The following is a 27,989-nucleotide window of genomic DNA, read 5'->3' as shown; positions in this document are numbered from 1 at the left end:
GACCCACAGTGCACATGCGCAGTGGCAAAAAGATTGGAAGCTCGGCAGAGATGGCTGCGAAGAGTTTTGCTTCCAGACTTAAAGGCTCCCGGCGATTTCTGAGTGGTTTCCTGGCCGGGGCTGTAGTGGGCGCGACAGGAGCAGGGCTGACGGCCCTGCAGTTTTTTCGGAGCCGGGGCGCTGGGGCAGCGTTGGCAGCGAGGGAGCCGGACGGTAAGTCTGTGGACCCGCCCTCCGGGCCCGGTCCAGGTGGCAGCTCGAAACCCTACGCGCCCCGCGCAGCCTTGGCGCGGTCGGCCTCCCTGCCCCCTTTCCCGACCTTAATTTTCTCTGCAGATCTCTCCTTTCGTCCCCGAAGAATTCACCAGGGTATGTATTTTTTTTTTTAATGCCTGTGTCCTTCACTAGATCGTTAGCCCCATCAGCGTTGAGACTGTCTTATTTTTGTTCACCATATGCCTAGCACGGTACAGAATTGGCATTCAAGAAGTATGGATGGAAAAGGAGATGAACTCATAGTTTTGGCAGATTAGCTAACCACTCTTATACGCTAGCCTTTCCTCAAATTACCAGGTGCCTTATCTATTGCCAAAAAATGACCAAAGTCTTGTTTCTTGTACTTTCTCAGACATGCTAATTTAATTTAATTTGTTACTTCCTTTTTTTTTTTTTTTTTGGAGTGTTGAGGTCCCACATGCTAGGCAAGGGCTCTACCACTGAGCCTATCCCTATCCCTGACTTGCTCCTTTTGAGCAAGAGAACTGATCTGGTGGTTGAAGACTGAAGAAGTCATCCGAAAGATTCGCCACTAAAGAGTGTGCTTGGTTTCTTCCCCTAGGAAAAAAACAGTACCCCATTTTATTGTCTTGCTACAAGGCACATCTCTGTCCTTAGTAGGAGACTGTCAGTGAATGATAGTCTGTGTGAGTGTGAGTATGTTTGTGTGTGTGTGAGTGTGTGTGTGTGTGTGTGTTGCTGGGGATGGAACCTAGGGCCTTGTGCATGCAAGGCAAGCACTCTACCAACTGAGCTATATCCCCAGCTCCTGAATGATAGTCTTTTAAAAAACTTAAGCTAAGACTGTGATTTTTGTCTCCACACTTAATCCACATTCACTCTTAAACTCCACGCTCAGTTTTAAAAATAAAGACGCAGGCTCTTTCCCCTTGGATCACGGGAATGATTCATTACCATGACATGGAGTGAAAATAGGACCTACAGAATGTAATAACTCATGTTACCATTTGGTTGATCACCTGAAACATATATTTTAAAAATATTATACAGAACTTTTAATAGGGGTTTTCTGTTGCCATTGACAGAATATACTGCAAAGGACATTGCAAATAAAGCAGAAACAAACTGATTGCAACTATTTGCCCTAAATGATGACTGGGTAGAAGAGATACTAAGTACCTCTTCCATCCATACTTCTTGAATGTCAGTTCTGTACCAGGTACCACGCCAGACATATGGTGAACAAAGGATGGTTGAGTAGAATTCTGAGCTAATTCTTTGTAAATGTCACACCTGTTCTTATAATGTTTTGTTCTTAATTAGAGTCACTAATTATTATTTGCTGTTTTTGTCCTCTCTCTCTTTCTCTCTCCTTTATTTTTAGAATCTGCAGAAAAGGCTGTATTGGAACAATTTGGATTTCCTCTAACTGGAACAGAGACTAGGTGTTATACTAATCATGCCTTGTCTTATGATCAGACAAAGCGGGTGCCTAGATGGGTTCTCGAACATATATCCAGAAATAAGATAATGGGTAAGTGATTGAAAAGAAATTGAAGTAAAGGTATCAGGGAAAGATGTTTCTAAATTTTTAACAAAGTTATTCAATATTCTCAACCTTTTTTTTTTTTTAACCTCACAGCACATGTAGGAAATGATACTTATATGGCTTACTAATTAAATGGACCCTGCTTGGCAGCCAGGGAGCCCCCAGATCCTTCCCAATTGTTTCAGAGGCTGACAGAATTCAAATCGTGACACTTGAGATGGGGTGCTCTGTCTTGTTGTTGCTGTAAGGAGCATCCTTCTTTTTTTTTTTTTTTTTTTTCTTTTTTACCTCAAGTGCCTACTGTGTGTTGGGCACTGTGTTAACTCTTGGGGATATAGCAGTGACCAGAGTAGATGGTCTCTGTCCTTATGAAACTTTCAGTTGGGGGAATAGATTGACCTATTAAATTATAGTGAATATGTAATTATAATTGGTAACTTCTCTGAAGGAAATGATTACAAGTTAAGGTAGCATAATTAAGGAACAGTAAAGAGTATGATGAGAGATTATAATTAGAGAACATAATTTTGATTAGTGAGACTTCTCTGATAAAGTAGACTAAAGGGTAGAGGGATGTTACCTAGACAATAGGGATTGGTTGGCCATGGAATGTGGAAAAGAACATTCTTGGTGCAAAGAAGCCCATTTTTTAATCTGTGAAGGCCTCAGTGTAGAGGTCAGTTTGTTCCTTTAGGAAACTAAAAGAAGGCCAGAAGGGAGAATGTGAAGTTAAGTGAGACTGGAGAGGTAGGCAGGTCTGATTGTGTGTCTTTACAAGATTTCTTTAATTAAGATTATGAGACCTTGCAGTTTGGGTAGCCGAGGCAGGAGGATTATGAGTTTAGAGCCAGCCTCCAATGCAGCAGGGATGTGGCTTAGTGGTTAAGTGCATCTGAGTTCAATCACTGGAGATTTATCAAATCTTTTTTTTTTTTTTAATTTGTTCTAATTAGTTATATATGTCTGTAGAATGCATTTTGACATATTGTACACAAATGGAGCACAAGTTCTCATTCCTTTGGTTGTACATGTTGCAGAGTCCTTCCAATAGTGTAATCATACATGTATATAAGGTAATAATGTTTCTCACTCTACCAAGATTATCAGAATTTGACGACGAGTATCAAATTTGTTTCAAGGTATATCCTTCCAGTTTACTCTCCCACCATTACTGTTTGTCCTTCCTCTCCATCCATATCTGTATGAGCATTTTTAAACTTTTATCAGTTTAATAACTGATTATAATTGTGCTTAATTGATTATCAGGGAAGGATAACATTTTTGTGAATTGTTCTTTTCTGTAAATTGTTCTCTATCTATTTTCAGTTTGGATAGCTTTTTTTTTTTTTTTTTTTTTTTTTTTAGTATTTCTGTTACGTATTAAGGGTATTCCTTTCATTACAGTTGCCTTGGATTTCACAGCCTTATAGGGTGAGAAGGATTAAAGGAAAGACTAGGGCTCACCCAGGATAAGTTGTCTTATAGGAAACACTTTTCCCCCATTAACCTGGAACTCCAAAGGGCTATACTCTTGGGGAAGAGTAAATCAGAACTAACCTGCCTATATGCTGTAGAGTACTATATGGAAAGTTGTCTTGACATTAGCAGAGGCATCAGATGGGAAGCTTGTTTCAGAGAGGCAGAGGCTACAAACTGTCCCAACTGCAGACTGGTATCCCAAACCTGTGCAGAGAGAACCTTAATTCCTGAACTTGGTTTAATATGGTCACTACTGGTAATGCTGCTGGATGCCTGATAGGAGTAAATTTACCTCTCCCTCAAGGAAGGGATCATCTTATTGCATCTTTGGAAATTTCCACAAATGAGATTTAAGGGCAGTGAGGGCAAGGCAAAGATAAGTTGGCATGAAAGAAGGCAATTCCAAAGTTACTGACACTTAGAAGTTTATTTATGATAATTCTGTATTATCAGTTGTTTTTTTTTTTTCTTTATGAAGTGATTCCAGAAAGCTGGGTATTAGGTACTTTTCTATGAACTTCGGGATCTGATCATTTTTAAAATTTTTTAAAAATATTTATTTATTTATTTTTAGGTGTAGACAGAAATACAATGCCTTTTTTTTTTTTTTTTATGTGGTGCTAAGAATCTAACCCGGGTCCTGCTCATGCTAGACGAGCACTTTACCGCTGAGCCACAACCTCAGCCCCCTAAAATTTTCTTGGATCAAAAAAATGACACTGTAATCAGTGACTTCAATGATCTTCATCTTACACTTGTTTGAGTAACAATTGAGTATATTCTGTCGCCCTTATCGTTCTTGTAGTTCAACAAGTTCTGAGCTGATGACAGTGGAAAATATATTAGAATCTGCTCATATCCTCTGTGGCAAACCATTTTGGAGGCTTCAGAAAATAAGCAAAAGTGAAATTTCTTTTTTCCTTTGTGATGCTAAAATGTTGTGTTTTAGAAATTCCTGAGTGGAGCTCATAACTTAAACATTTGTGTTGTCATGGCTTTAAGAGGCAATGAGCAATATGTCAGAGACACCCCCTCCTCCGTGCTGTGCCTGCCCAGAACAAATTGTTTTGTTTCTATATTTATCCATTATTTCAGTACAAATAAACTTGTCAAATTATGATTGTATAAAACACACGTTTTTTTTTTGTTTTCTTTTAAATAGGAGTTTATCTAGTAGCCAAGCTTTTTATGTATTTGAGTTATTTGATTGATCATTGTTTTACTTAAATACTATCCAAGATCGTTTTCCTTGAACTGGGAAGACTAGAATCAAAATCATGAGAGAGCTACCCTGTATGAAAGGATTCTTTCCCCGGTCAGTCCTTTCTAAATTCAGATGAAGTATCTGAACTATCCCAGGAACTCGAGACGTGCATGCAGTCTCCAGTACTAGCTGCTTGAAGAGATGCCAGCCAGCAGCAGCCAGCTTGCTGTGTTTAGAGAACTTCGAGGGATATTTGTCCACTGACAACCATTTTGTGTGTTTTTCTTAGGTGATGCCGACAGAAAACATTGTAAATTCAAGCCGGATCCCAACATCCCTCCAGCCTTCAGTGCCTTCAATGAGGACTATTTTGGAAGTGGCTGGTCACGAGGACACATGGCTCCAGCAGGAAATAACAAATTTTCTAGTGTAGGCATATTTGGGGCAGGATAGAGATATGGGGCTGATGTTATGTGTACCACGGGACTTAGAGGTTAAAAGTCTAGAGGCCACAATCTTAAAATTTGAGAACTTCCATTCTCTGTTTCTTATTTTTCTTCTCTCTCTCTCTCTCTCTCTTTTAAATCATATACCAAAACATTTTTAAGCAGGGTGAATGAGGAAAACTAAATGCCACATAAAAAGAAACTGAAAAACTGCTGGAGACTAAAGCTTCTCACTCATCCTTGTGTGTGTGCCACATGCATGTGTGTGGGGGGGTGTCTAGGAAATCCAAATCCAGGACTTCAACTATGCTAGGCAAGTGCTTTACCCCTGAGCTACACTTCCAGCTCCCAACTCACTCATTTTTATTTTGAAAAGTTGAAAAGATAGTACTACAATCACACTTTGGTACATGGACTTTATATGGATATAAGTATGTATGTGTGTGTGCATGTGTATGTGTGTAATGTATGTGTTTATCTAGTAGCTAGGCTTTTTATGTATCTGAGATGTTTTAAAGCCATCAAAAGAAAATTGCAATTTCTTCCTAAATAGATTGTTCAGGGCCATGAGTTATCTAAGAAGGAGAATATATTATGGCCAGAGTATCACACCAAAAAGTGTGTACAAATGAATTTCTGTATATTTGTAGAGTCTTATTTAAAAAACAATTGATGGTCAAGTTTCCTGAATGCTCCCAATTATAATAGTTTTTTTGGGGATCCAGTATCTAATCATGAATCATACATTACATTCTGTTTTCCTATTTCTCTTTTTTTGGAGGGGCTGGGACCAGGGATTGAACTCACGAGTACTCAACCACTGAGCCACATCCCCCAGCCCTGTTTCGTATATTTTATTTAGACACAGGGTCTCATTGAGTTGCTTAGTACCTCACTTCTGCTGAGGCTGGCTTTAAACTCTCGATCCTCCTGCCTTAGCCTTTTGAGCTGCTGAGATTACAGGTGTGCATCACTGCGCCTGGCTGTTGTCCAATTTCTCAAGTCCCCTTTAATTTTGAATAGTTTCCTGGCTCCCACCCCTTGCAGAAAGGGAGAAGTATCTTTCATGACACTGGCATTTTATTATGTGAATTGTTGATGATTACTATCTTTACGATAGTGGTTTCAAAAATCCCTAGACTTGCTAAATCAGAAAATCTTGGATGTTGGATGTAGGCATCAATGTTTTTTAAGCTCCCTGGTTTATTCCATTGTGCATCAAAGGTTGAGAGCCTCTGCTTGAAGAAAAGATGGTAATTATGACATTGACTGTATAGATATTTGAAAAGGAATACAGTGAGGGAGAGCCTTGTGTATGTGAGTGAGAGGTGTGAAGTGAGTAAACCTATTGTGGCCAGGAACAAAGGGAAGTTTTCTCTGCCACTTTTGAACTGTGCTATACTTTTTAAATTCCTCAAAGTTGACCATTTTTGAGAAATTCTCAGCCACATGCTTAAAACCAGAATTAACACTTTTAAGCTTTATATTGGAAACTTTTAGTTCTTAGAGTTTATGTAATAAGTTTTGATTTTGTAAATGATAAGCAAAGCTAAGCACACTTAACTACTTATTTGTTATGGTGTTTATTTTGAATAGAGTTTTCTGTCCTCAAATACCTATGGCATTCCTTTATCTAAACAAGAATTGTAGTCACTAATTGCCTAGAGCTAATGATTATTAAGAACTGGTTTTTCTATGTCTGATTTGTAAAATATTTCAGTGTAAGTTACTGTTTTAATTTCTTTTCACAGAAAGCCATGGCTGAAACCTTTTACCTTTCTAATATTGTGCCTCAGAATTTTGATAATAATTCTGGATATTGGAACAGGTGAGGTGGAAAGTTTATAAAATACATTCTGTGGAAGATGAATGGTGTAACAGAAGAATGTATAGTACTGTCTGTCTTTGTTTTTCAGAAGTAACCCCACCAAAGTTAGAGACTTGGACCATTTTCTTTGCTATATTTTGTGTGTAGAGCCTTCTGTGGATAAATATACTTCAAAACTTAGCCTACCTTTTTGATATATTTGCCACTGTTTAAAAGTCAAATTTTGAAAGAAACTTAATGATATTTCTGTCAATAACTGAGGCAGTAACATCTCTTGTTTTTTTTTTTTTTTTAGTGTGTCCAAAGAGGGCACTTTTTCTTTTTCTTTTCTTGTATACCAGTGCTTCTGTTTTTTAAAGAAAAAGGTTGGTACTGCTCAACATAACCGTTAAGCAGTTTTTGATGAAACTTAAATATAAAATTCTTTGGACCGTCTGCATTTTTCTGACATTAAGTTCTCTCAGTTGGTCTCTTTAAGCATTAAAACTGGCTTTGATGAAGGTGGTTTCAGGCTATTGTGTTTTCCTCATATAGTATTTTATGAGTTAAAAGAATTAAGAGCACACCACACTAAAAGAAGACTCCAACAGTTACCAGTCTTGGCCACATGCATTTCATCTGCATGACCATACTTCTCCCCATTCAGATTGCAGATATATTGCAGGTATTTCAATGTATATTTTTAGAAGATAAAAATACTTTTAAAATACCCTAAATTTGCCCCTAAAATACATAACAGCAGTTCTTTATTACCAGGTTCAACTTTCCCTAATTGTCTTTTATTTTATTTTTGTTGGCTAGTTTAATCAGGATTATAATAAGATCTGTACCTAGATTTGGTTGATATATGTATGTCTTCAGTTCCTTATAATCTGTAGGTTTCCCTTTTTTCTTATAAATTCTTTGTTGAAGATCTAGGATGTTTGTCCTATATTTCCTTCCTATGTTCTGGATTTGCTGATTACATGCTTGTGAGAACATTTAACATTTTCTTTTCCCACTGGATAAATTTTTAGGAGGAAAACTTTAACTTATAATTGGACATATATGCTATAAAAACAATTTAATTTTACATTTTAGATAAACAGGAATGATGACAAGTACTGTTATCTCATTTAGAGATCTCTTCCAACTATAGTGTAAGTGCAGATTAAAACTAACATTTATCATTTTTATCTGGTAAGTTTGAAATAAATAATTTTTTTGTTGTTTTGAAACTACTGTGTCATATTTTGGAACTTAGAGTGAATTCATAGAATTCCATTAAAAAACAGTTTTTCATATAATCAAGCCATTAAGATATTTTTAATATTAATTTCTGTAGTTGTAGTCAGACACAGTACCTTTATTTTATTTATTTATTTTTATGTGGTGCTGAGGATCGAACCCAGGGCCTCGCAATCGCTAGACGAGAGCTCTGTCACTGGGCCACAGCCCCAGCCCTCATTAAAATATTTATTCAGTTATTCTAGCCCTTGACATTTATGCTAAGGATTTAATACAGTATTGCATTAATTAGACATGTTAAGATAAACCAAATTGTCCTGCAATAGGAATGGTTAAATATTTTTTTGAAAACTATGGCATAGATTTTTTGTGTGTATGCCATGCTGGGGGATCTAATAAATGGCCTCATGCATGTTAGCTCTACCACTGAGTGTGACACTCTAAGCCCTGACAAATGTTAACAATTTCAATTCTAAAATGTGTGCTAAGTGTATACAGGGAAGAATGTAGATAGTTAAGTTTACATGTGTGATTTAAAAAAACTTTTTTTTGCAATAAAACTTTGAGAACACCATTGCGTATATGCTTATAATATTTTGTGCCATGGTTGCATTTAAGTTGACACAAATGCAGTATTTTTATTATCTTTCCTAGGAACTGATGTGGTGATGTGCTTTTCCGCATGTTTGTCAGTTTTTTTGGTTTGTTTTTCAGAATAGAAATGTACTGTCGTGAACTGACAGAGAGGTTTGAAGATGTTTGGGTGGTGTCTGGACCTTTAACCTTACCTCAGACTAGAAGTGATGGGAAAAAAACAGTTAGTTACCAGGTAGGAACTTATAACATTCAGGCTTATGTTATTTGTATGAAATTATAATCTTATTTTGTGTTGTATTTTTTAGTTTCATTTATTCAGTAGCATTTATTGAACATCTATTGGGATTATAGGCATGGAGGAGGTAGGGAAGGATAAAAAGCAACCTTTGACTTAAGGAGCTCACAGTAGGAGACAAATGCATTAACAATGAACCACTTTAAAGTGTAATACGCGTAGTAGAGATTAATACATAGATACAATGCTGTCACAGAAGCCCTCAAATTCATGTGAGTCTCAAAGGCTTAACAGGGGAGATACCTGAACTAGAGCTTGACAGGTAGGTAAAGAGTAAACTGAGTCAGGAGGAAATCATAGGAATTCCATAAGGTGGCGCAGTGTGAGCATAGGGCATTTGACAGCTTGGTTTTAAGGCTGTACATGTCATTCATAGAGACTAGAGCTTACGTACCAAAAAGTACGGATGACTCAAGGGCAATGGGAATTTCTGCAACAGGTAAGTCAGGAACCAACTGATAGATGACTTTGTATTCTGTGATGAAGACTTGGGTTTTAATTTTTAGGTACTATAAAACCATGGATTTGTTTTATGTGTGGTCAAATGTGATTTGTTTTGAGTCTTACTAAGAGTGTTCCCATGGCAATGAACACAGAAGTTTAGGAAAGGGGGCATTAGTGTAGACTCAGAGGCCAGAAGATAAGTTAGTTCACTGCTGTGGTAGTCCACGTGAGAAGAGAGGGGGCTGAGTGCGGGTGGTTGGAGTGGGGAAGAGTAGAGGAATCCAGGGAGAGTAACCATCATTAACTCTTTTGGGTGAGGAAGAAGGAAGAGTCCAAGATAACAACCAGACTGCAATGAATTGAAAAAATGGGGAAGAGTTTTTCTTTTAGAAGCTTGGATTTTTGATAATTTTTTTTAATATATGCAAGTTATTTGACCACCTTTATAGACTGAAGGAAAGACATATAAAAGATGTGAGAGAGTATTCTTAGTGATGTGAGAGCTTCTGATGTCGCTGGGGAATTCTTAGGCAGTTTACAGAGTAGCACATGAAGAGCCAGTGTTTTTACCAAAAAACGTGTAACTCTGAATTTCATCATGGAGAGGGTTCTGCCAAGAGCAGGGCTGAAGTGATACACTATTACTTTGGGGTCTGTTAAGGCAGGGAATGAGGTGGAGTGAGGAGGAGATTCTAGAGTAAGTAAAAAAAGGGATTGCTGATCTTGCTGGTGAAGTCAGAGAGATGTTCTTTGAGGGAACACCTGCTCAGTTCTGGGAATAAAGTAGGTCTTTAATAAAGGTGGTTAGGTTCAATGATTACTCAAGAAAATCTGTGACAAGATTGCATAACTTGAGGAACAGATTTAGGAAAACAAACACAGAAACTGTGGAGTATTTTCCGTCCTGCTTGGCCTGCTTTTGATCAGCCAGTGTGGACCAAATACCCAGTGACTACATCCAGCACATTCACATAGGTCTTTATGAATAGCCCCCTTCCTTTTTCTCACTTGAAGTTACTGGTTCAACTACATCTGTTTGTTGGCTGAAAATGGTAGAAAAGTTGTTTCCAATGACTGTCACACCGTCAGAGAATCCCAGTAATTCTTATCGGAGTGAGGCATGGCAAATGAATTAGTGTTTCAAAATTAATTATTTTAAACTTTTCTTCTCTGATTAATTTCTCAAAATGGCATAAAACTCTCTTTATTCTCTTGTCAAATACTAACTATTTGGGGCTTTGTTAAATCTTCTTTGTACTCTTATCACCAGAAAAAAGGTTCTTTTAATTTTGACTTGTAAACCTGAAATGATCAAGTTACAATTTTATGAATGTTGTGTACTCATAAAATTGAAAGATTTATTTGACTAGCTTACTGTGCAGTAGAACAGTTTACCCAAGGTTTCAAAGGAAATATTAACCAGTAATTACGAGTACTTCACAGTTTGTTTATGGACATTTCTGTTAACTTAAATGCCGCAGTGGAAGATGATTTGTTTTTCTTATACTAGATACAGTTTTTAAAAATATAACATATATATAAATCTCCTAATTCTTCCTGTTGAGAGGGCCTAGAAGCAATGATATGCTATTAGCAATGAGTGTATCTTGAGACAAACCTTGGTTTCTAAAAAGTCATCTCTTTCTACAAGGACCCAGCCCTGTAGAGAAATGGCTGATTCCAGGGCTGGTACAGGGAAGGTTCAAAATGGAACATCTTGTGCCAGGGAGCAAGGGACTACTCAGGCATGTGGTAGGGACATGTCAGAAGGACTTAGAGGTCTGCTTGAAACAATTCTCAGTCACCGTATCTGGGAATATTTTAATATAAAAAATGCAAATGGATTATAAACTTGTTGAATCAAACAAGAATCCATAATTTTAATGAGTAAATAAATACATGGGATATAAAGAAAAGTTTTTGTTTAGTGCTTTGGTGCATGCCTGTGATTCCAGCAGCTCAGGAGACTGAAGCAGGAGGATTGTGAATTCATAGCCAGCCACAGCAACTTAGCGAAGCCCTAAGCAACTCAGTGAAACCTTGTCTCTAAATAAAAAAAAATATATATAAAAAAGGGCTAGGGATGTTGCTCAGTGGTTAGGTACCACTTCAATCCCTGGTACCAAAAAAAAAAAAAAAAAAAAAAAGTTTCTGCTAACTGAAGAATGTCAATGAATAAATTTTCAGGAATGAAAAGAATTATAAAAATCACAGTCACCTCCTTAACCAAGTGATTAAAGTTAATATTGCCAATAATGAATGGGATTTGCTGGTATGCTGTACTTCCTGGTTTGATGCACTGAGAAGCATAACTTTGAATCCCATTGTGTAGAAATATTAGTCAAACCCCAGTTGTCAGACATTCTGTAAGACACCTGTCATCTTTTTTTTTTTTTTTTTTTTTGAGGCACTGGGGATTGAACACAGGGTTACTATACCACTGAGCTACATCCCCACATCAAGGCTGGCCTCAAACTTGCAGTCCTCTTGCCTTAGCCTCCCAAGTCACTGGGATTATAAGCATGCACCACCACCCAGTTTAAAACACCAGTTTTGTACTTCACTAGAGAGGATAGTGTCATAAAAAGTAAAGCCTTAGAAACCAACTCTTCTCCACTAATGGAGACTAAAGAGTCATGAAAACAAAACACATAGTGTAATCTTAGACTAGAAAAACAGAAGTTGCTAAAAAGGACATTATTGGGAGAATTGTCTACATTTGAGGTCTATAGGTTAAATAGTTGTATTTTTTTATTTTGGTAATTGTTTTGTCTTTGTTCTTAGGAAGTGTATCCTGAAGTGTTAGGGGCCCAAGGGGGTGTCTGTGACTTATTTTCAAAAATTTAGGGAAAATGAGAGTGATAAAGCAAATCAAACAAAAATAGTAAAACTTGGTGAATCTGAGGGAAGAAAGGAGTTCATTGTGCTGTTCTTGCAAATTTTAACTCTTAGTTCAGAATTTAAAAAATACATTTTTTTTGTATTAGAATTCTTATTACACCAAAAACTATTAAATAATCTTAACTTATTGAAACCATCAAATAGACAACTTGGTTCTCTTGAATAGTTTATCAGTGAATGGTATTCAAGCATGTTCAAGTAGCCTTGAAGAGTTTCAGAAGAGACCTGTCAGCTTTCCTCAGTCTTATTTGGCATCATAGTGCTCACATGTGTGATGTCAGTCAGGATTAGCTTCCTGAAAAGTATGCTTTGAGTAATACTCTTATTTTTTTGTTTTTATTTTAAAGCCTTTCTGGTCTTAAGTCTTTCATTTCTTTCAGATTTTTGGCCTTTGAGCCAGTATCATTAGTTTTCCATGTCTCTGTTAATTTATAGGACTTATCCATGTTCACACTGGCAGATATTTAGTTCAACAAATGTGTGGGGGAAAGGTGTACAGAATTGCATGCAGAAGCTAAATGGCATCTCTAAACTGTATTCTTTTTTATTTAATATTTATTTTTTAGTTGTAGTTGAACACAATATCTTTATTTTATTTATTTATTTCATGTGGTGCTAAGGATCAAACCCAGGCCTTGCACATACTAGGCAAGCGCTCTACCGCTGAGCCACAACCCTAGCCCCCCTCTAAACTGTATTCTTGATTAGTTTCTCCATTCTTTCCTGCATTTTGCAACTGGAGTCATCTCTTACTCTTAATTTCTTTGACTCAACAAAATTTTTTTTAGTGTTTATTTTTTAGTTATAGTTGGACACAATATCTTTATTTCATTTATTTTTATGTGGTGCTGAGGATCGAACCCAGGGCCTCTCACATGCTAGGCAAGTGCTCTATTGCTGAGCCACAGCCCCTTCCCATGACTCAACAACTTTTATTAATTCTTCTTCTCTCCCCCCCCCCCTTTTTTTTTGGTCCTGGGGATTGAACCCAGGAGCACTTTATCCCAGTGGTATACCCCCAGCCTTTTTAAAAATTTTATTTTGAGACAGTCTCATTAAGTTGCTCAGACTGGCCTTGAACTTGCTATCTTCCTTTCTTACTCTCCTGAATAGCTGGGATTACAAGTGTGAGCCACCACACCTGGCATAATTCTCTTTCTTAATATCTGAACACCTACGGTATTGCAGCAGTTTCTATTGAGTTTCTTTGTCTTCAGTTTTATTGGCCAGCAGTCTATCTGAAGTCCAGAAATCATGACAGAAAGTATACTTATTTGCTTTTCTCATCCTCAGAACCATCAAAAAATGAGCAATACCAAATGAACAGAAAAGGAAACTTCATTTATATTGAAATCAGTATAAATGAAAGAGTTATAAAAATCACTTTGCAGCTATCACAGTCACCTGAAATCAGGGAATATCAACAGTCCCATATCAAAGAATTTCAAATAGTATCTGTAGCATACAGTTTGGACCAAATGATTAAAAGATATTACGTTTTGACATTTCTCCTCTTATCAAAGCATGGGACAGGGTGCTGGCATTAGTACAGAAATTAGGAATTCCTGTAGCAGAGCACAAGAGAAATTTCTTTTTGTCTTACTTGAAATTTATCCCATAATGGCTTTCCACCAGTTACAGAAGGTATAAGATGAAAAGGTAAAGTCTCCCACTTCTGGTGTGAACCCCACTGTTCATTTTCTAGTTCTTGTGGTGGTAATTTCTATATCTTAGAATAATGATAGGTAAAACTATTTTTAATCATTGATTCACCATTTATTAATAGTTGATTCATCTCTATGAAATATATTGTTTATTTAGTTCATTTTTTGTATTGTTCCAGTCTCCACTAGTCACATAGTTTTATTTTTTCAGTAAACTTTACATCATTGACTTTACATGATATACTTAAATCTTTACTCAGAATCTATCACTTAAATATTGTCAAGGTTCACAGCATTTCCATTTGTTTGCTAACTATAATTTAGTCTGAGCTTTGCCTATTAGCACAGGTTGTAAACTGATGCCAGACTGTAGAGGTATTTTACTGGAATTAGTAGGTTGTTTTTTGGATTAGTTGGTAATGTTTAATGATTAGGAGAGCTCATATAAATCCAGATTTTAGGTTCTCTTTAAAAAAAAGTCAGATGTATCAGTCACATTTGGCTTATATTCTCATAAACACCAGTTAATTAGTAAGAGTCTCAGCATTCTCCTTAAATTGAGCACATGTTCTTCAGTGCATTAGTGGTCCCCTGACCCATTTTACTTATTTACAATCATAACTTGAATAAGAACATTATTGGTTCTTGAGTTTGTAATCCTGGGTCTATTAAATATAAAACTAGAATTTATAGTATTAATGATTTTATAAGTAGTATGTTTGGACCTGTAAAGAAGTAGATGTAATTCTATATCATTAAGTCTGTGCCACTTGAGAGATACTATGACAAATGAAAAATAGAAGTGGAAGGTAAAGTTGGCAATGTATATTATACTTGCTATTTTTAAAAATATAATAATATGCTTTTATTATTATTATTTTTTTAAATACTGGAGATTGAACCAGGGGTGTTCAGCTACTGAGCCACATCCCTAGCCCTTGTTATATTTTATTTTGAGACACTGTGCCTGACTGTACGGCAAATTTTTATCAGGTTTCTGTTATGTACCTGGCACTATTGTGGGTATTTGTGTTATAGCCATAAAACAGACAATGCGTGCCCTCATGGAGCCTTTTTTTTATATATATAGTGAATAAGATGTAAACAAAAAGCCATGTAGAAAAATAAAGAATAGCAAAGGATTGTAGAGGGGGTAGGAAAGAAAGACAGGCCAGGCCAGTGAGGGGAAATAAGATCAAGCAGAATCCTAAGTAGGGTGCAAGCCACATGAAGAGTTTTCCATCTAGCCGATACGCAGCTACAAAGACAGATGGGTGAGACTGAGTTTGACATGTTCAAGGAACAGTGTTCTGCTCAAAGTGGTGAGAGCAGAAGCACCATTGAGAAGGAGGTAGATCATAGGAGGCAGCAATGGGAAGGAGTCTGGACTGATTGAGATGAAATGCTCTTTTTTTTTTTTCTTTTAATTTTTTTTTATTGGTTTTTCACAACATTACAAAGCTCTTGACATATCATATTTCATACATTAGATTGAAGTGGGTTATGAACTCCCAATTTTACCCCAAATGCAGATTGCAGAATCACATTGGTTACACATCCACAATTTTACATAATGCCCAATTAGTAATTGTTGTATTCTGCTACCTTTCCTATCCCCTACTATCCCCCCTCCCCTCCCCTCCCTTCTTCTCTCTCTACCCCATCTACTGTAATTCATTACTCTCCTTGTTTATTTTCCCATTCCCCTCACAACCTCTTATATGTAATTTTGTATAGCAATGAGGGTCTCCCTTCATTTCCATGCAATTTCCCTTTTCTCTCCCTTTCCCTCCCATCTCATGACTCTGTTAAATGTTAGTCTTTTCTTCCTGCTCTTCCTCCTTGCTCTGTTCATAGTTGCTCTCATTATATCAAAGAAGACATTTAGTATTTGTTTTTTAGGGATTGACTAGCTTCACTAAGCATAATCTGCTCTAGTGCCATCCATTTCCCTGCAAATTCTATGATTTTGTCATTTTTTATTGCTGCATAGTACTCCATTGTGTATAGATGCCACATTTTTTTTATCCATTCGAGATGAAATGCTCTTGCAGGATTTTGATCAGGATAGTGACATAATCTAGTTTACTTCACCCTTCCCCCGCAATATTTGGGGCCTGATGCATGCTAGGCAAGCACTCTATCACTGAGCTACACCCCTAGACCTTTTTAAAATTTTGTTTTGAAACATGGTGTCTCTTGAGTTGCCAAGGCTGACTTCAAGTTTGTGATCCTCCTCCTTTAGCCTCCAAGTACCTAGAATCACTGGTGTGTACTCTTCTGCCCAGCTGATTTACATTTTAAAGCCCAGGCTGGTTGCTTTTGAAGAATATAGTAGGTGGAAGTGGGGAGAGTGGCAGTTAAAAAGATAATGGTGGGGTTTTTTTTTTTCATATTTTTTTAGTTGTCAATGAATCTTTATTTTATTTATTTATATGTGGTGCTGAGAATTAAACCCAGTACCTCACACATGCTAGACAAGTGCTCTACCTCTGAGCTGTAACCCCAGCCTGCTAATGGAGTTTTCTTAGGTGAGAAATCATAACTTGAATGGGATAATGTGGTAGAAATGGTGAGGAATGCACTGATTTAGTATATGCTTTGAAGCTAGAACTGAAGGAACTTCCTGGTGGGTTGGTGGTAGAATGGGAGGAAAAGAGTTTGAGATGGGGAAGACTAGAGAGGATCAGGGTTATAAGCTAGAAATTGAGGTTTGTGTTTTGGCTATGTAAATTTGAGAGTATTTGAGGGGTGTGGTGGTATATACCTGTAATCCCAGTGACTTGGAAGGCTGAGGCAGGAGGATCACAAGTGGAAGGCCAGCCTCAGCAGTTTAGTTGTGCCTTATGCAACTTAACAAGACCCTGTCTCAAAATAAAAAATGAAAAGAGCTGGAGATGTGGCTTAGTGGTAAAGTGCCCTGGGTTCAGTTCCCAGTACCAAATAAAATATTAAATAATTAAATTTGAGATTTAGATGTTCAGGTTGGGAGTGGAATTTGTCTTAGAAGGGGTAAGCACACAGATGGATTTTTTTTTGGTACCGGGGATTGATTTCAGGGGCACTCAACCACTGAGCCACATCCCCAGCCCTATTTTGTATTTTATAGGGTCTCACAGAGTTGCTTAGCGCCTCACCCTCCCTGAGGCTGCTTTGAACTTGAGATCCTCCTGCCTTAGTCTCCCAAGCACAGGTTGTAAACTGATGCCAGACTGTAGAGGGATTACAGGCGTGCACACCACATCCAGCAACAGATGGTATTTAAAGCCAGGATGAGAAAATAAGTGAGGATAGGTAGGAGAGAACAGACTGAGGTCATCGGCACCCTGGAATACTAGGATATTAGGGGTCAAGAAAAGTGGAATCCAGTAAGAGAGTCGCAGGAACAACCTTTGAATGTGGGAGGAAAACCAAGGGAGAGTTATGTCCCAGAAGCCTGCCCATTGGTGGTCTTGGTTTTAAGTCAGCTATACATCTGTCATTTGTTTTTTGTGACATTATTTAGGTCCACTTTATCTTAATCTCCTCTTCCTCCTCTTTCTTATTTATAGTGGTGTGTGTGGTGGGGGGCAGGTGATGGTGGTGGTGGGAGAGTATATCCTCAATTCTGTCTGAAAGTCTGGATGGTAAACTTTCTAAGTTCTTGGGTTGTCTGAAAAATGTTCCAAAATCCTGGCAACAGGACTTTGGAATCTGCAGGTATGATACGCTCTCTAGGAAAGTTTTAAGTGCACCATCTGGCTATTGCTTTTGTTGTACAGTAATTCTGCAGATGAAATTTTCACACACCTTGATTTTGACACCTTTATGCTACTTAACTTCAGGAGCAGTAAAAATTTGAGCTTTGGCTCCTTCCTCTTTGTTTTGTCTAATGGTCTCATCACATCCACTTTCATCTTCCCAAAGTTGCTGGTGGTTCTTTCTTAGTCTGTTAACACACTACTGCCATGCTTAGCATTTTCATGCATGTATTCTATTTTGTACCTCATTGTGGCCATTGTGTGTGGGGGAGAGGGGGTGTTAATTTTTAAATTGGAAGAAGGAAGCACAAAAACCTGTGCTCAGGTTGCTTAACTTAGAAACCCACTTGAATCTTTTCATTTGTTTTTTGAAAAGCAGGTTAATATTTTCAACATTTTATTTGGAATAATTTCATATTCATAGAAGTGTTGTAAGAACAGTACAAAGAACTCTCCTGTATCTATCACCTAGATTCTGTAGTTGTTAACATTTCAACATATTTGTCCTTCCCTTCCCCATATGGATATGCATTTACCTGTTTTTATTATTTTCTGAAACATTTAAGAATTGCTTATGAATATCTTGTCCCTTTGCTCCTAAATATTCTGTTTTCTCGAATAACCTTAGGGTAATTATCAAATTCATGAAATCCAACATGTAAGAATATTATCTCATACATAGTCTGTATTCAAATTTTACCAGTTGCATCAATAATTTCTTTTATGCAGACTTTTTTTCTGATCTAGAGTCCAATCCAAGATTGTACATTCCTTTTAGTTGTTATATCTCCGTAGTCTTCTTTAATCTGAAATAGTTTCTCACTCTGCTATTTTTAATGAACATTCTTTTAAGAACATAGACAAGATGTTTTGTAGAATGTCCTTCAATTTGGGTTTGTCAGTTGTATTCACACGATAGTTATGGTTTTGGCCAAATATCACAGAAGTGATCTTGTGTCCTGCTGATTGCATTGTACATGAAAAGGCATCTGATATCGTTAGTCCTATTATTGACGATACTAACTTTAATGACTTGGGTAAAGAGGCATCTATCAGGATTCTACGCCATTTTCCCCTTTGAAATTAGTAAGTAATCTGTGGGAATATTTGGAGGCCATGGGAGTCCTCTTTAAACTCTCACGCAGTAGTTTTATCATCCATTGATGATTATTGCTTGATTCCCTAAATGATGATTTCCTAATTCTTATTTATTCTACACTTATTAATTATTAATTAATTACTATTCCACCATTAGCACTTTTCTCTCTAATTTATTATCAATGTGAATGCATGGATTCTTTATTTTATTCAGTGAGGTTTAATCACTTGGCTGTGATATTGATTTTGGTGCTCAGGTGGCCCAGATTTGGCCATTAGGTGCCCCTTCAAATTGTGTCCTTTGTTTTTTGGCCCCATCATTTTTCAAAAGCATTTCTTGTTTCTGAGCTAGACACATGAAATGTGCCACATGCTTGTGATACCAGCAACTCCAGAGGCTGAGGCAAAAGGATTGCCAAGTTTAAGGCCAGCCTCAGCAAGTAAGCAAGACCCTGTTTCAGTGGGCTGGAGATATAGCCCAGTTTGTAGAGTGCTTGCCTTGCATGTACAAGGCCCTGGGTTCAATCCCTAGTGCCACAAAAACAAACAAACAAACAAATTTCGGGCTGGGGATGTGGCTCAAGCGGTAGCGTGCGGCCCGGGTTTGATCCTCAGCACCACATACCAACAAAGATGTTGTGTCCGCCGAGAACTAAAAAATAAATATTGAAAACTCTCTCTCTCTCTCCCCTCTCTCACTCTCTCTTTAAAAAAAAAAAAAAATGACTTTAAAAAAAAAAAAAAAAAGACCCTGTTTCAAAATAAAAAAAGAAAACAACTCCTGAAGATGTAGCTCAGTGGTAGCATGCCCCTGGATTTCACGCCCAGTACCACACAAACACACACAAAAGAGCACTTCCTGCTTTTGGCTTAGGGCTATGTTTCAGCCCCATCTTGGCCAAACTATAGCGTCAGCCATTTCTCCAAGGAGCCCTGATTCCTTCTAGTGGGATTGATATTTAGAAACCAAGATTTGAATGACAAGTTGATTCTTGAGTGCTTGTTCTGCTGTTTGGCTTGTCATATGTGTTCACCACATTTATTTTTAGCCTGTTTTTTTTTTTACGGTGGGTGGAGAGAGCCCCAAAGAGCATAGTATATGAATTCTCTTGTCTTTAGTGGCTGTCAAGAAGGTTTTTCTTCCCTATCTTCTGTGTTCCTGTGTTTTTTTTTATATATATATATTTTTTTCAGTCAGTGATGGACCTTTATTTATTTTATATATGGTGCTGAGAATCCAACTCGGTGCCTTGTGCATACTAGGCAAGCATTCTACCACTGAAACACAACCCCAGCCCTGTTCCTGTGTTTTTTGAGAAGAGGATGTATAGACCCTGGTCGCTAAGAAAGCAAATAACTGCATTGAGATGGGTTCTTTTTTTTTTTTTTGCATAAAGTTTAATGTTGACAATCTATATCCCCATAGAGTCATAGTTTTTCGTCTCAGGAGCATATCAAAGCAACTTATAATTTGATGTATTTATGTTTTTTTAATTGACAAATTTTTTATAATAATATAGCTTTTGTGAAAATTTACATTATATTTTAGATTAAATGATTTAAAAATTTTTTTTAGCGGGGGGGGGGGGGTGGTACCAGGGATTGAATCCAGGGGCACTTAACCACTGAGCCACATTGCCAACCCTTTTTTATTTAGAGACAGGGTCTCACTGAGTTGTTTAGGGCCTTTCTAAATTGCTGAGGTTGGCTTTGAACTTTCGATCTTCCTTCATGCCTGTAATCCCAGCCTCCTGAGCTGCTGGGATTACAGGCATGTGCTATTGTGCCTGGCCAATCCTGATTTTAAACCTAAAAAAATTTAATGTATCTTTAGTGTATCTGTTAGCATGAGAGCAAAATATGGTCTGTTATTAATTGGGAAAATTGTCTTGAAATTTTTGTCATTTTAAGAATAATAATTTGGCTCAAATTTTATATGTATGCACACACAAATCATATAAACTTGGGAGAATTTGGTTAAGGAAAACACGCATAGGAGGGAAGATTAGGAAAGGGGAGGAGACAGAGAGGTAGGGTGTGTGCTGAGAAATAATAAGAATGTTGATTTACAAGAGACAAAAATGAAAGGTTGGGCCTGTTAGTAGAGACCTGAATGCCCAGGTAAAAAATTCAGGCTACTCTTTAATAAGCAGAGTCTTTTAAAAGTCCTTTAGCAATTCTGGAAAAGGTGACATAGCATTGCACAGCCCTAAATCAGTCTGTGATTTGACTCGTGAATTCCTATCTCCAAGAGAATGCCTTGCAATTATGTACGGCAGTTCAGAATTCTCAAAAAGTGTTTTGTTTTCTTATTTAACCATTCATTATTTATTGCTTGCTTATAGCTATCCTCTGAACCTTAATTTAGAAGAATGTAACCCAATGAAAATGGGGTGTTGATTTGTTTTGTTTAGGCAATATATCATATATGTGTTTATACTTAGAAGGAAGTGAAGCAAAAGAACTAATATTTATTGAGGGCCTGTATTCTAGGTGGTATATAAATAGATTTATATGTGCTAATCTCATTCAGTCCTTATTGTAACCCTTACAAAAAATTAGTGGCTATCCTTTATAGATAAGGAAATTGAGGCTAGGAGGGTTCAAGTCCAAGTCAGATTGCTAGTAAAGGGGAGATCCAAGCCTGGTGTGGTGGGGCATGCCTCTAATCCCAGTGACTTAGACGGCTGAGGCAGCAGGATCGAAAGTTTGAGGCCAGCCTCAGCAACTTAGGCCCTTAGCAATTTAGCAAGATCCTATCTCAACATAAAAACTAAAGATCTGGGGATATGGTTCAGTGGTTAAGTGCCCCTGGTTTCAATCCTTGGTACCAAAAACAAAAGGGAAGGGATTCAGATATAGGTCTGACTTTTACAACTGTTGCCAATCATTTATAGCATTGTTCTTTGAGGCTTTCAAAAGTTTACACCACAGGGACTGCTATGCTCTTCATGTACAAATACTTAAGGCCAGCAGGTAATAAAAAATGTGCAGATGGAGAGCAGTTACAAATAATATTTGCTAGCATGCAAAAATAAGAACAGAAAATGGGCCATGAGGAGGATTCCTTATAGCCAGGCAGAAATGTCTGTTGGAATATGTAGGAGAGGATCACAGCATTGCAGAACTTGAGTAAATGTGAGCCTAAGGGAAGATTGGTAGCAGTGATTTTATCTGAAGTGAGTCATCTGACGGCTCTAATCAGAATCACCCCCTTTATTATAGCTGAGGTCATCCGTGTGCTTTCTCTGATGTGCCTGTTTCAAGAAGAGATTGATTCCAGACAAGTGAAACATACCTGAAGATTCTGGCTTGGACATTATAAATGACCTGACAAGAGAGTGAGCTGCATGCAGATTTTACAACTCGGTGGTGGTGGTAATGTTAGAAGTATTTAACAATCTCTATACTGTAACAAGCAGCACTTTCCAGATATCCACCAACGACATTGAGAGGGGGAGGAAATTGAAAACATGCCCCCAGGAATCCCAAGCCATCACACGATGGGATAAAGGAGTCTTTTTTAAGTCTCCTGTTTTATATTTCAGAAAAACATTTGTTCATTTCCTTATCTATTTGTTTTAGTTGAAAAATAAATTATTTTACTTGTTTATCTCCTTACTCCCACCCTAAGCCTTCAAGGACAGTTGACAGTCTGGGGAAAGGTGCTTGTTTTGCTGTGATTTAGCAGGCTCCCACCCACCTCCTTGCCTGGAGCAGGTGCCCCAGTGTGGGGAGCTCTGTCTTGTAGGGTTTGTGCTGCCTCACTAGCATCTGCTGAGGCTTTGCAGATAACAGAGGGGTGACCTCCTTCCTCCTCCTGTGACTGCCTCGATTTTCTTGTTCCTTCTGTTCTCTTAGGTATGAATTCCCTATTTATCAAACTATCATGGTTTGTTTCTTTCACTTGACTGGCATAACTTTTTAAGGGCCTGGTCTCTTGATATGTCCCAGCAGTTTTATTTTTGGAATTTCTTTTTTTGTCTTACTAGGGGAATATCACCAAATATTTCTGATTCTAGCAAAAACATTTTTTCTCTCAAGATACTGCTTAATATTTAAGGCACAGTAATTTTATATATGGCAGGCTTTGTTTGGGTTTTGTTTCTTGTTGTCCTCTTCTGGGGGCTGGAGTGGAGGTTTTGGTGATAGCAGTGGTAATTGTTATTTCTGTCTCTTGGATGGACAAAAACAAGCTCAGACCAGCATATAAGAAAACTAACTTAGGGTCACGAATGAGTTCCAGGTTGTATTATATTATATTTTCTATTCAATCCCAGGTGATTTAAAATTTTTGTTGTAGTCTTGACAAGAGTTCAGTGCTTTTGAGTAATTGAATAGCAGTAAAGGGTTTTTTTTGTGTGTGTGTGGAGTATTTTTATACCTAAATCTTTTATGAAAAGGGTTGTTGCTGATTTACTGATACTAAAGACTTGGTTCATGGTAAGACCTAGAAGTCCTTTGTTTGGGGCATCATTTGTGCCCAACTTGATTTCTTTTCCTATAACCCACTGTTGGCCTTTAGCTGGTCTAATTTTGCTTGATCCTGTTTTCTCACTATCCCACTTGCAAAAACATTTTTCCCCCCTGTTGATATCCTATTTTTTGAATGCCATTCACTACCAGATAGCTTTTAACATAGGCCTGGCAGGTTTTGAAGTCTTTTTCTTAACTAACATGTCAATATGTTTCCACAACGATCTTGAAGATTGGCAACAATCTTGTGAGCCTGTTTTGTAAATGAAGAAACAAGAAACAGGTGAATATCACTTGCAGCTTAGTGGCAACCCCAGGAATTGACCAGACATCTGGGCTTCCAGTCCACTGAATCCTTTGCTTCAGTACCCATGTAGTGTCTAGAAATGTTTTCTGGAAGTTTTCCAATTTTTCCCAAAGTGGGAAAAATTATGTAGGTTGAGTTGCCTACAAAAAAGATAAAATATCTTAAGATTTTTTTAAAAAGATCTTAAATTCAAACAGTGGGTTTTAAAGATTTCTAAATTAAACCAGTACCTGTTTTAGACAGCTTTAAGGATGTATGTTTTCTGAGAATACAGCAGATTGAATCATAGAAGAGATAATAAGTGGGTAAGTTTTCATTTTCCTACTTGTTTCTAGCGATAATGTTTTATTCCTCTTGGAATATTGTGAGAAGGTCATGGCTAGAAGGATCACATCTGGTTCCTAGGAGGAATTCCTGTGTCCAGAAGGATTCTCAAAAGTAATAGTGGATTGGGGGTGTATCTCAGTGGTACAGTGTATGTGGGTTTAAGTATGCTTGAGGCCCTGGGTTCCATCCTCAGCACCAGAAAAAGAAAGGAAGGACAGAAGAAAAGGAAGGGAAGGAAAGAGAAGCAAACTGTCAGAGAAGTAAAACTGTCAAACATAAAAATGCCAAACTTCTTTACTTTTGCCTGGAATTTAATGAACCTAAATAGAAGCTCTATTGTCAGGGAATAGGCATGATCAGCTAATCTGTTTTGAAGATTGCCATTTGTAGACAAGAAGTCCATGAGGCCACGAAACAGCCAAGGGGAGTGGTGTTGAAGGATTCTTAATTTGGTCTGAGAACTGTGCTGCAGTGGTATGGAATGCCCACGAGGTGGCACCAATAATTTGCTTAACTGTTGGATCTCTAGTAGTGGCCAGAACTTTTGAAGCCCATTTCAGCTTCTCCCTCCTTGCAAACAGTGTGGCTCAGCTGTAGCTGTGCCCTCAGTTCTGGTCCCCAGCTTCTCCTGAGCCCCCTCAGAGTATTGGCAACTAGCCACATTCTGTTGCAGGGAAAGCTGCAAATATTGTGCCCTCCCCCCTTCCCCCACCTAGTCCAGATGGAAGCTTGCTGCTTTTTTTTTTTTTTGTACTGGGGGTTGAACCCAGAGGCACTTTACCACTGAGCCATATCCCCAGCCCTTTTAGGGCCTCACTGAGTTGCCAAGGCTAGCCTCAAATTTATAATCTTCCTGCTTCAGCCTCCGAAATCCCTGGGATTATAGGCATATGTCGCCATGCCTGGCAATGGTAGACTTCTTAAGAGCAGGCCAGCTGCATTGACTTGAATCTTATTTCTTTTTGTATCTCCAGCAGTTTCAGGCTCAGGGCTTCTGAGTGACATTGTTGAATTAGCATGTGTTGGTAATCTGTGGGCTGGTTTTGAACCTCTGTGGTTTATTTTCAGAATTTTTTTGCTTTGATATGTGCTTATGTTCCCAGCTACATGAGTTTACTTTTTGGAGTAAAGGTTTTTGTGCCTATAGATTGTGTAGTTTCATAAACCTCAGTCTACATTGAAGCCTGACTAACCACTTTCAGGAAGTTCAGACAGTTGCTTTTAGAAGTCATTCCTGTGGATGGGTGTTCCCCTCAACCCTTTCATTGGTCATGGCTATGGGACCTCCACATGTGACAGCAGATGGTCCTGGAGTTCCCAGGCTGTGTGTCTTGTAGGAGTTTGGGAAAATCAGTAAACAATCCTCCTTTGTGGTTCTCATCTCTCTGCAGTATTTGAGCTCCCAACAGGGAATCCTATAGCCAGCAGAGATATCTGACAGGAAAGAAAACCTACTCTTACCAAGGAAGGACCTGGGAGGGGCGGAAATGCCATGAACATATTTTAGTTGGATTATGTCATGTTATTGGGGACCATTAAGTAAATGGATGGTTCAATTTTTCTTTTTTAGACAACAGATAAGGCTTTTAAGCCTATTGGAAGGAAATTTGAAAAGGTTTCATGATAATATTATTTCATTAATACGGCCAACCTCCACAGATAGCTAGTTGTTTTCTCCTCCTGATCCTGGCTCTTGCTTTTTCACTGCGTGAATAACTTTCCCAAGGGTTTTGTTTAACAGCGTATTGAGAAGTTCCATGTTTGATCGTCCAAGATGTGCAGAAGTCAGAGAAAAAGCATTTACATTTACTTAATTAGAAAAATGAGCCACAGTCTAGGTGATACTAGAAATACTGAAGATGATGTGCCTGGCTGTTTCTTTGAAGATGGTTTATTTAGTTTCCTGATGAGTTTAAGAAACCAAGGCCACATTTTTATTTCTAGTGCTGGGATTACCCAGTCTAACAGTTTTGACTTTTGAATGTTTAGAGCAACAGAAGTTCTATGGGATGTTTAGAGCAACAGAAGTTCTATGGGATGAAGAGAAAATGAGGACTTTTCTTGTCCATTAAAAACTCAGACATGGACATGGCATGTCTTTGTCCTTTGTCCCACATTCAGAGAAGACAGTGACCCCTGCTGTTTGAGTTTGCATTATTTTAAAGAATGTGATCAGAATTGATCTGTTACATATTCCTCTTTTCTGTGATGGATCTCTTGCCACTTATTATGTCTGCCTTGAATATGAATTCATTGGGATGGGGTGATTAGATTGGCTTATAAGGCCAATTGAGAAAAAATTTGTGAACTGTTAGTACAAATCAGCATCATTAATATGGTCACTTTATTTTTAGGTGATTGGTGAAGACAATGTGGCAGTCCCCTCACACCTTTATAAGGTGATATTGGCTCGCAGAAGCCCAGAGTCTACTGAACCGCTGGCACTGGGGGCCTTTGTGGTGCCCAATGAAGCCATTGGTTTCCAACCCCAGTTAACTGAATTCCAAGTGAGCCTCCAGGACCTAGAGAAGTTGTCGGGACTGGTGTTTTTCCCTCGTTTGGATAGAAGCAGTGATATCAGGAATATCTGTTCTGTGGACACCTGTAAGCTTCTGGATTTCCAAGAGTTCACTCTGTACCTGAGCACAAGAAAGATTGAGGGAGCCCGTTCAGTACTCAGACTGGAAAAGGTCATGGAAAACTTGAAGAATGCAGGAATTGAACCAGATGATTACTTCATGAGTCGCTATGAGAAGAAGCTAAAAGAACTCAAAGCGAAGGAGCAGTCAGGAACCCAGACGGGAAAGCCAGCCTAGTTTTTAATCTCAGAAGACGTGCTAATCAGCTGAAATGAGGCAGGCATGCATTCTTCAGGCTGATGTATTTCGTGGCTTTGCTTTAAAGAAATGATGGAATCCTAAATTTACAACTTAAAATTCCTCTGAAGGATGAAAAATCTACAATTTTTTTTGTCATTGTCTTTTTGACTTGTGAACTAATTACTAAGAGCATTGTCATATCTCCAGATCAAGAACTGGTCTTGTGTCATGTTATTAGGACTGTGTCCACTAGTTAACGCTGCGTTCATGTCTCTCTGGAAGAACAGTGTGTGAAGGAAGGCATTGTTTATTTTTATGTATCCAAATCATACATTGTCTTTGATATATCTGCTTTGCTATCTTGGAACTTGGTATTGTATGTTGTCTTTCCCAAGGATCTGAGTTGGTCTTAAAGAAGGCTTTTAGAAACCCTCTATTATCCTGTCCAAATATATAATTTTATTCTTTTCTTATGCCCCATATTTCTCCACCTCTGTCTTCTTTGTGCTAAGCTCAGTGTTTTACTTATATTGTGACACAGTGATCCTCTGGGGTAAACCCCACTACCCTCATTTTATATCTGGGGAAATTGAGGCTTATAGAGCTTCATATCTTACCCTTGTTTTCACCTTTCCAGAGATATCACCACACAGAGCTAAGTGAAGACTGGTGGATTTAAGTCTTCCTAACATGAAGATTTTTTGACTAAAAAATGCATTGCCCACTCCCATGGATATTTGTCCTAAAGCCTGCTTGGTAAGAAGGGTCTAGTTTTCGTATGCTACATGAGCCAAAGGGACTTTAATGTCCTCTAATGTGAATAGTCCTTAGCTCTTTGGAACAGAAAAAGTAGGTATTTGAAAGCTCTTACTTGCTCCAGACATGCCATTCTTTTCTCCTCGTGCTCAGGTGGAGCTGGGTCCATGTGTTCCTTGCTTCCCAGGTGAGCTTTTGTTCTCAAGACTAAGGGACCTAACAAGAGTGTGTGCTGAGTCACCAGTGCAGGACTGGCTGCCTCTGCACCTGCTTGTCTAGACCTGAGCGGCACAGGGCAGGTGGAGCTTGGGGCCAAAGCTCCAAAGACAGTTACCCCTGGAGGGAAGGGTGGCTGTTACTCTGAGTCAGATCTCTAGATTTGGGTTTACCCAGCATCCTTTTATGGGCTATCGTAAGTTATAGACAGTAAAATATCTTGAGGGAACAAGAACTTATCTGTCATACTGCTGATGCCTTTCCAAGTAGTATTAGAACAATATTTTGGTGTTTTGTGTTTGTCTCTAATAGAAATGCCAAGGCTTTAAGATAAAGATAAGAAGATAATGAGTGGCCTTGTTCTGCTCCTTTATTTGAG

General features: G+C 38.1%; 1 protein-coding gene across 3 annotated transcripts; it reads left to right on the top strand.

Annotated features, from left to right (window-relative positions):
- The first annotated feature begins 2 nt into the window (after nt 1–2).
- On the top strand, nt 3–27,961 carry Exog (exo/endonuclease G). Of its 3 annotated transcripts, XM_078038125.1 has the most exons (7): nt 3–213; nt 337–369; nt 1,622–1,771; nt 4,759–4,898; nt 6,667–6,743; nt 8,685–8,799; nt 26,174–27,961. In XM_078038125.1, the coding sequence occupies exons 1-7, from the start codon at nt 15–17 to the stop codon at nt 26,633–26,635; spliced, it is 1,176 nt and encodes a 391-aa protein (XP_077894251.1). In that variant the 5' UTR covers nt 3–14; the 3' UTR covers nt 26,636–27,961. The 3 variants fall into 3 exon arrangements, with proteins under 3 accessions (XP_077894251.1, XP_005317432.2, XP_077894252.1); XM_005317375.5 differs by lacking the exon at nt 337–369 and having other exon boundaries at nt 4–213; XM_078038126.1 differs by lacking the exons at nt 3–213; nt 337–369; nt 1,622–1,771; nt 4,759–4,898 and adding an exon at nt 4,922–5,228.
- The last annotated feature ends 28 nt before the right edge of the window (nt 27,962–27,989 follow it).

Source organism: Ictidomys tridecemlineatus, chromosome 2 (genome assembly GCF_052094955.1).
Source record: "Ictidomys tridecemlineatus isolate mIctTri1 chromosome 2, mIctTri1.hap1, whole genome shotgun sequence".
Taxonomy (NCBI): Eukaryota; Metazoa; Chordata; class Mammalia; order Rodentia; family Sciuridae; genus Ictidomys; species Ictidomys tridecemlineatus.
The sequence above is the reverse complement of the archived record's forward strand: the minus strand, read 5'-3'. Positions and strand labels throughout refer to the sequence as shown.